We start from the raw sequence: 9390 nt of genomic DNA on the forward strand, positions 1-9390 counted from the left end.
GACTCATCGTCATTGTCCCGTATGCAAATTGACACTGGACAAACACTTACCGTCATTATCAACAATGGTGACGGTGGCACTATCAGGACTTCCGTTTGTCACATTATCAAGATGTGAATTTGAAACAATGCTAATGCTAAATTTCTCGTCCTCCTCAAGCACAGTGTCATTGCAAATTGGAATATCCACAAATATGACAGTTACCATGGCGGGGAATGTACCAGTGTATACTCCGTGCAGGTAATCATTTTCACTGTCAACCTCCGAGCATTGGCTGTTGTTCACACCAGTTGCGGTGATGTTGTTTGTCATCACGTACACAGTAATATCAAATGCTGATGGGTTGCTGAGCGTTAGTTCCACTTGTGCTGCTCCACTACCCTCGTCCACTTCCTCATCAAAACTGTATTCCACTTGACTGAAGTTCACTGTGACAGCTAATTAAAATTGAAAGGAACCGCATTGATTATAGTCGTCAGTTTACATATGAATACCGTAGCAACCTCACTCGATTACAAGGGCCGAAATTCACACACCATTAATATACAATCCAACTGCAATATGTCTAAGACACCCAAATCCCTCAGTTGGTTTAAATATAAGTTATTATTATTATTATTGCAGTTCGGAGTATAGTTTCCTGTACACCACTGACTTTCCGTAACTTCAGTGGTGGCAAGGTTTTAAAAGCCTTCTTATACCTGACAACGGGACCCTGAACAAACTGATGTTCATTAAACAATGACAACGGCAATAACAAACACTTACGATCATTATCCACAATAGTTACGGTGACGCTGTCAGGACTACCATTTGTCACATTATCAGGAATGGAATTAGAAACAATGGTGAGACTAAATGTCTCGTCCTCTTCCAGCACACTGTCATCACATATCGTTATATCCACAAGTTGCAAAGTTACATTAGCTGGAAATGTGACACTGTACACTCCGTACATGTAATCATCTGTGCCATCGGATTCCAAACATTCGCTGCTGTTCACACCAGTGGCGGTGATGTTGTTCGACATCACATACACGACAATATCGAATAATGATGGATTGCTAAACATCAGTTCAACTTGGACGTTTCCACTACCCTCGCCAAAGCTATACTGTGCTTGAGTGAAGTTCACTGTGATGGCTACAGGAAAAGAGGAAATTGGACACAAAGACTGACCAATGTATCACACACAGAAAGGAACACATCACATGCACTCATTTTGTGTGTCGAGAACATTGAACTACTCTAATAGAACAATCGAAATTAATATACACAATAGGCTTCATATGTAAGAAGGGGGGGTTGTGAAAGCGAACGTTATGTGCATTACTCAGACTCACCATCATTATCCCGTATGATCACTGCTGCATTCCCAGGTTCACCACTTGTCACATTACTGGGTAGTGACGAGAAGTTTATAACGACCTCGAATGCTTCAGTTTCTTCTAAGACGTCATCATCCATTATGACAATATTGAACACTGATTCTGTCGTTCCAGCAGGAAACAAGATGAAGTACGGTCCACTAAAGTAGTCCTGGTCCATACCTACAAAACAAACCAAAAGTGAATTTATTGGGAGCGCTGTGATCGATCGACTGTGGGCATGTGTGAGCTTCAATCTCTCACCAGTTGCTTCTCTATCGATGGTGTCTACACGGATAGTGATATCACTTGATGAAGGGTTACTCAGAACCAGCATCGGTTGGACCAGTCCGTCATTTTCATTAGCGCCGTAGTTTGACTGGCTGAAGTTAACCGTAATGACTAGAAAATTTGCCAAGGGCACACATGTAACAAATGACATGTTGTAATCAATGCTTACCATTGTTGTCCACTATGATCACGGTCGTGTTTCCTTCACTGCCCACTGTGACGCCATCGGGCAGTGACGATGGATCAATGCTCAGCAAAAACTCTTCTTTAGTTTCCAATATGTCGTCATCTGTTATGGAAAGGTTGAAGGAAACGCTGATATCTCCACTTGGAATAGTGAGCATGTATGGTCCTGGACTATAATCATTGTCCGTACCTGTAAAAACAGAACAAGCACAGTACATAATATGATTGTGCAAGCACAGAATACCTTCACTGCTGGCACTGGAATCGTCACTCCTGACAAGAAGTGAGATATCGACAGAGGATGGGTTGCTGATGAGTACATCAATCTGTGCATGTCCATCCGTTTCACGACCAAAGTACAACGACTGACTAAAGCTCACGGTGATGTCTATGATAACAAATCGAAATAAAATTAATCGCCACAGTCACAGGTAATTTGCACTGTACAAACACTTACCATCATTATCAACGATGGTGACGTTGACATGATCAGGACTGCCGTTTGTCACATTATCAAGATGTGAATTGGAAACAATGCTAATGCTAAATGTCTCATCCTCCTCAAGCACAATGTCATTGCAAATCGGAATATCCACAAATATGACAGTTACCCTGGCCGGGAATGTACTAGTGTATACTCCGTCTAGGTAATCAGTTTCACTGTCAACCTCCGAACATTGGGTGTTGTTCACACCAGTTGCGGTGATGTTGTTGGTCATCACGTACACAGTAATATCAAATGCTGATGGGTTGCTGAGCATTAGTTCCACTTGTGCTACTCCACTACCCTCGTCCACACCCTCATCAAAACTGTATTCCACTTGACTGAAGTTCACTGTGACAGCTATTTAAAAGGAACCGCATTCATGTAGTCGTCATTTTACATATGAAAGCCGTAACAACAACACTCGATTACATGGATCCAGCTTTACACACCGTTAATATAGAACACCACTGCAGCATGCCTAAGCCACCCAAATCCCTAAGTTGATGTTGATTTAAGCTATGCTTGTTATATTGCAGCTCGGGGCTTCCTTTACATCACTGACTTCCCCTAATTTCAGCAGTGGCAAACTTTCAAAAGCCCTCTTGAACTTGACAACGGTATACCAACAAAAGTACAAACATGCAGACGTTTACTACAACAATGACAACAGCAGCAACAAACACTTACCATCATTATCAACAATGGTTACGGTGGCACTGTCAGGACTACCATTTGTCACATTGTCAGGAATGGAATTAGAAACAATGGTAAGACTAAATGTCTCGTCCTCTTCCAGGGAACTGTCATCACATATCGTTATATCCACAAACTGCAAAGTCACTTTAGCTGGAAATGTGACACCGTACACTCCATACAGGTAATCATCTGTGCCGTCGGATTCCAAACATTCACTGCCATTCACACCAGTGGCATTGATGTCATCCGACATCACATACACGACAATGTCGAATGATGATGGGTTACTGAACATTAGTTCAACTTGGGCATTTCCCCTACCCTCTCCAAAGCTGTATCGTGCTTGACTGAAGTTCACTGTGATGGCTACAGAAAAGACGAACACCACCAATGACCAAAAATTAATCAATGAAAGGAACACACCACATGCACACTCATATTGTGTGTAGAGCATTGAGCTACTCCTCTAATAGAGCAATGAAAATTCACTAGTTAATACGTAGATGAGACTGGGTGGTGCAAACGTTTTGTGCATTATACAGACTTACAGACTCATCGTCATTGTCCCGTATGCAAATTGACACTGGACAAACACTTACCGTCATTATCAACAATGGTGACGGTGGCACTATCAGGACTTCCGTTTGTCACATTATCAAGATGTGAATTTGAAACAATGCTAATGCTAAATTTCTCGTCCTCCTCAAGCACAGTGTCATTGCAAATTGGAATATCCACAAATATGACAGTTACCATGGCGGGGAATGTACCAGTGTATACTCCGTGCAGGTAATCATTTTCACTGTCAACCTCCGAGCATTGGCTGTTGTTCACACCAGTTGCGGTGATGTTGTTTGTCATCACGTACACAGTAATATCAAATGCTGATGGGTTGCTGAGCGTTAGTTCCACTTGTGCTGCTCCACTACCCTCGTCCACTTCCTCATCAAAACTGTATTCCACTTGACTGAAGTTCACTGTGACAGCTAATTAAAATTGAAAGGAACCGCATTGATTATAGTCGTCAGTTTACATATGAATACCGTAGCAACCTCACTCGATTACAAGGGCCGAAATTCACACACCATTAATATACAATCCAACTGCAATATGTCTAAGACACCCAAATCCCTCAGTTGGTTTAAATATAAGTTATTATTATTATTATTGCAGTTCGGAGTATAGTTTCCTGTACACCACTGACTTTCCGTAACTTCAGTGGTGGCAAGGTTTTAAAAGCCTTCTTATACCTGACAACGGGACCCTGAACAAACTGATGTTCATTAAACAATGACAACGGCAATAACAAACACTTACGATCATTATCCACAATAGTTACGGTGACGCTGTCAGGACTACCATTTGTCACATTATCAGGAATGGAATTAGAAACAATGGTGAGACTAAATGTCTCGTCCTCTTCCAGCACACTGTCATCACATATCGTTATATCCACAAGTTGCAAAGTTACATTAGCTGGAAATGTGACACTGTACACTCCGTACATGTAATCATCTGTGCCATCGGATTCCAAACATTCGCTGCTGTTCACACCAGTGGCGGTGATGTTGTTCGACATCACATACACGACAATATCGAATAATGATGGATTGCTAAACATCAGTTCAACTTGGACGTTTCCACTACCCTCGCCAAAGCTATACTGTGCTTGAGTGAAGTTCACTGTGATGGCTACAGGAAAAGAGGAAATTGGACACAAAGACTGACCAATGTATCACACACAGAAAGGAACACATCACATGCACTCATTTTGTGTGTCGAGAACATTGAACTACTCTAATAGAACAATCGAAATTAATATACACAATAGGCTTCATATGTAAGAAGGGGGGGTTGTGAAAGCGAACGTTATGTGCATTACTCAGACTCACCATCATTATCCCGTATGATCACTGCTGCATTCCCAGGTTCACCACTTGTCACATTACTGGGTAGTGACGAGAAGTTTATAACGACCTCGAATGCTTCAGTTTCTTCTAAGACGTCATCATCCATTATGACAATATTGAACACTGATTCTGTCGTTCCAGCAGGAAACAAGATGAAGTACGGTCCACTAAAGTAGTCCTGGTCCATACCTACAAAACAAACCAAAAGTGAATTTATTGGGAGCGCTGTGATCGATCGACTGTGGGCATGTGTGAGCTTCAATCTCTCACCAGTTGCTTCTCTATCGATGGTGTCTACACGGATAGTGATATCACTTGATGAAGGGTTACTCAGAACCAGCATCGGTTGGACCAGTCCGTCATTTTCATTAGCGCCGTAGTTTGACTGGCTGAAGTTAACCGTAATGACTAGAAAATTTGCCAAGGGCACACATGTAACAAATGACATGTTGTAATCAATGCTTACCATTGTTGTCCACTATGATCACGGTCGTGTTTCCTTCACTGCCCACTGTGACGCCATCGGGCAGTGACGATGGATCAATGCTCAGCAAAAACTCTTCTTTAGTTTCCAATATGTCGTCATCTGTTATGGAAAGGTTGAAGGAAACGCTGATATCTCCACTTGGAATAGTGAGCATGTATGGTCCTGGACTATAATCATTGTCCGTACCTGTAAAAACAGAACAAGCACAGTACATAATATGATTGTGCAAGCACAGAATACCTTCACTGCTGGCACTGGAATCGTCACTCCTGACAAGAAGTGAGATATCGACAGAGGATGGGTTGCTGATGAGTACATCAATCTGTGCATGTCCATCCGTTTCACGACCAAAGTACAACGACTGACTAAAGCTCACGGTGATGTCTATGATAACAAATCGAAATAAAATTAATCGCCACAGTCACAGGTAATTTGCACTGTACAAACACTTACCATCATTATCAACGATGGTGACGTTGACATGATCAGGACTGCCGTTTGTCACATTATCAAGATGTGAATTGGAAACAATGCTAATGCTAAATGTCTCATCCTCCTCAAGCACAATGTCATTGCAAATCGGAATATCCACAAATATGACAGTTACCCTGGCCGGGAATGTACTAGTGTATACTCCGTCTAGGTAATCAGTTTCACTGTCAACCTCCGAACATTGGGTGTTGTTCACACCAGTTGCGGTGATGTTGTTGGTCATCACGTACACAGTAATATCAAATGCTGATGGGTTGCTGAGCATTAGTTCCACTTGTGCTACTCCACTACCCTCGTCCACACCCTCATCAAAACTGTATTCCACTTGACTGAAGTTCACTGTGACAGCTATTTAAAAGGAACCGCATTCATGTAGTCGTCATTTTACATATGAAAGCCGTAACAACAACACTCGATTACATGGATCCAGCTTTACACACCGTTAATATAGAACACCACTGCAGCATGCCTAAGCCACCCAAATCCCTAAGTTGATGTTGATTTAAGCTATGCTTGTTATATTGCAGCTCGGGGCTTCCTTTACATCACTGACTTCCCCTAATTTCAGCAGTGGCAAACTTTCAAAAGCCCTCTTGAACTTGACAACGGTATACCAACAAAAGTACAAACATGCAGACGTTTACTACAACAATGACAACAGCAGCAACAAACACTTACCATCATTATCAACAATGGTTACGGTGGCACTGTCAGGACTACCATTTGTCACATTGTCAGGAATGGAATTAGAAACAATGGTAAGACTAAATGTCTCGTCCTCTTCCAGGGAACTGTCATCACATATCGTTATATCCACAAACTGCAAAGTCACTTTAGCTGGAAATGTGACACCGTACACTCCATACAGGTAATCATCTGTGCCGTCGGATTCCAAACATTCACTGCCATTCACACCAGTGGCATTGATGTCATCCGACATCACATACACGACAATGTCGAATGATGATGGGTTACTGAACATTAGTTCAACTTGGGCATTTCCCCTACCCTCTCCAAAGCTGTATCGTGCTTGACTGAAGTTCACTGTGATGGCTACAGAAAAGACGAACACCACCAATGACCAAAAATTAATCAATGAAAGGAACACACCACATGCACACTCATATTGTGTGTAGAGCATTGAGCTACTCCTCTAATAGAGCAATGAAAATTCACTAGTTAATACGTAGATGAGACTGGGTGGTGCAAACGTTTTGTGCATTATACAGACTTACAGACTCATCGTCATTGTCCCGTATGCAAATTGACACTGGACAAACACTTACCGTCATTATCAACAATGGTGACGGTGGCACTATCAGGACTTCCGTTTGTCACATTATCAAGATGTGAATTTGAAACAATGCTAATGCTAAATTTCTCGTCCTCCTCAAGCACAGTGTCATTGCAAATTGGAATATCCACAAATATGACAGTTACCATGGCGGGGAATGTACCAGTGTATACTCCGTGCAGGTAATCATTTTCACTGTCAACCTCCGAGCATTGGCTGTTGTTCACACCAGTTGCGGTGATGTTGTTTGTCATCACGTACACAGTAATATCAAATGCTGATGGGTTGCTGAGCGTTAGTTCCACTTGTGCTGCTCCACTACCCTCGTCCACTTCCTCATCAAAACTGTATTCCACTTGACTGAAGTTCACTGTGACAGCTAATTAAAATTGAAAGGAACCGCATTGATTATAGTCGTCAGTTTACATATGAATACCGTAGCAACCTCACTCGATTACAAGGGCCGAAATTCACACACCATTAATATACAATCCAACTGCAATATGTCTAAGACACCCAAATCCCTCAGTTGGTTTAAATATAAGTTATTATTATTATTATTGCAGTTCGGAGTATAGTTTCCTGTACACCACTGACTTTCCGTAACTTCAGTGGTGGCAAGGTTTTAAAAGCCTTCTTATACCTGACAACGGGACCCTGAACAAACTGATGTTCATTAAACAATGACAACGGCAATAACAAACACTTACGATCATTATCCACAATAGTTACGGTGACGCTGTCAGGACTACCATTTGTCACATTATCAGGAATGGAATTAGAAACAATGGTGAGACTAAATGTCTCGTCCTCTTCCAGCACACTGTCATCACATATCGTTATATCCACAAGTTGCAAAGTTACATTAGCTGGAAATGTGACACTGTACACTCCGTACATGTAATCATCTGTGCCATCGGATTCCAAACATTCGCTGCTGTTCACACCAGTGGCGGTGATGTTGTTCGACATCACATACACGACAATATCGAATAATGATGGATTGCTAAACATCAGTTCAACTTGGACGTTTCCACTACCCTCGCCAAAGCTATACTGTGCTTGAGTGAAGTTCACTGTGATGGCTACAGGAAAAGAGGAAATTGGACACAAAGACTGACCAATGTATCACACACAGAAAGGAACACATCACATGCACTCATTTTGTGTGTCGAGAACATTGAACTACTCTAATAGAACAATCGAAATTAATATACACAATAGGCTTCATATGTAAGAAGGGGGGGTTGTGAAAGCGAACGTTATGTGCATTACTCAGACTCACCATCATTATCCCGTATGATCACTGCTGCATTCCCAGGTTCACCACTTGTCACATTACTGGGTAGTGACGAGAAGTTTATAACGACCTCGAATGCTTCAGTTTCTTCTAAGACGTCATCATCCATTATGACAATATTGAACACTGATTCTGTCGTTCCAGCAGGAAACAAGATGAAGTACGGTCCACTAAAGTAGTCCTGGTCCATACCTACAAAACAAACCAAAAGTGAATTTATTGGGAGCGCTGTGATCGATCGACTGTGGGCATGTGTGAGCTTCAATCTCTCACCAGTTGCTTCTCTATCGATGGTGTCTACACGGATAGTGATATCACTTGATGAAGGGTTACTCAGAACCAGCATCGGTTGGACCAGTCCGTCATTTTCATTAGCGCCGTAGTTTGACTGGCTGAAGTTAACCGTAATGACTAGAAAATTTGCCAAGGCACACATGTAACAAATGACATGTTGTAATCAATGCTTACCATTGTTGTCCACTATGATCACGGTCGTGTTTCCTTCACTGCCCACTGTGACGCCATCGGGCAGTGACGATGGATCAATGCTCAGCAAAAACTCTTCTTTAGTTTCCAATATGTCGTCATCTGTTATGGAAAGGTTGAAGGAAAACGCTGATATCTCCACTTGGAATAGTGAGCATGTATGGTCCTGGACTATAATCATTGTCTGTACCTGTAAAAACAGAACAAGCACAGTACATAATATGATTGTGCAAGCACAGAATACCTTCACTGCTGGCACTGGAATCGTCACTCCTGACAAGAAGTGAGATATCGACAGAGGATGGGTTGCTGATGAGTACATCAATCTGTGCATGTCCATCCGTTTCACGACCAAAGTACAACGACTGACTAAAGCTCACGGTGATGTCTATGA

At 42.0% G+C, this 9390-nt stretch overlaps 1 protein-coding gene across 1 annotated transcript in view; it reads right to left on the reverse strand.

Moving 5' to 3' along the window:
- The window catches only part of LOC136261116 (adhesion G-protein coupled receptor V1-like), a 107250-nt gene that overhangs the window by 97660 nt on the left and 200 nt on the right, over positions 1-9390 (reverse strand). The window contains exons 2-23 of the mRNA XM_066055085.1: positions 9241-9384; positions 8979-9186; positions 8784-8921; positions 8496-8702; positions 7921-8295; positions 7203-7589; positions 6595-6969; positions 5878-6264; positions 5665-5808; positions 5404-5610; positions 5208-5345; positions 4920-5126; positions 4345-4719; positions 3627-4013; positions 3019-3393; positions 2302-2688; positions 2089-2232; positions 1828-2034; positions 1632-1769; positions 1344-1550; positions 769-1143; positions 51-437 (exon numbers count right to left, since the gene is read on the reverse strand). Coding sequence (XP_065911157.1) covers positions 51-437; positions 769-1143; positions 1344-1550; positions 1632-1769; positions 1828-2034; positions 2089-2232; positions 2302-2688; positions 3019-3393; positions 3627-4013; positions 4345-4719; positions 4920-5126; positions 5208-5345; positions 5404-5610; positions 5665-5808; positions 5878-6264; positions 6595-6969; positions 7203-7589; positions 7921-8295; positions 8496-8702; positions 8784-8921; positions 8979-9186; positions 9241-9336 — 5851 coding nt within the window. The 5' untranslated portion in view covers positions 9337-9384. The remainder of the gene's footprint in view (positions 1-50; positions 438-768; positions 1144-1343; positions 1551-1631; positions 1770-1827; positions 2035-2088; positions 2233-2301; positions 2689-3018; positions 3394-3626; positions 4014-4344; positions 4720-4919; positions 5127-5207; positions 5346-5403; positions 5611-5664; positions 5809-5877; positions 6265-6594; positions 6970-7202; positions 7590-7920; positions 8296-8495; positions 8703-8783; positions 8922-8978; positions 9187-9240; positions 9385-9390) is intronic.

Source organism: Dysidea avara, chromosome 7 (assembly GCF_963678975.1).
Source record: "Dysidea avara chromosome 7, odDysAvar1.4, whole genome shotgun sequence".
Taxonomy (NCBI): Eukaryota; Metazoa; Porifera; class Demospongiae; order Dictyoceratida; family Dysideidae; genus Dysidea; species Dysidea avara.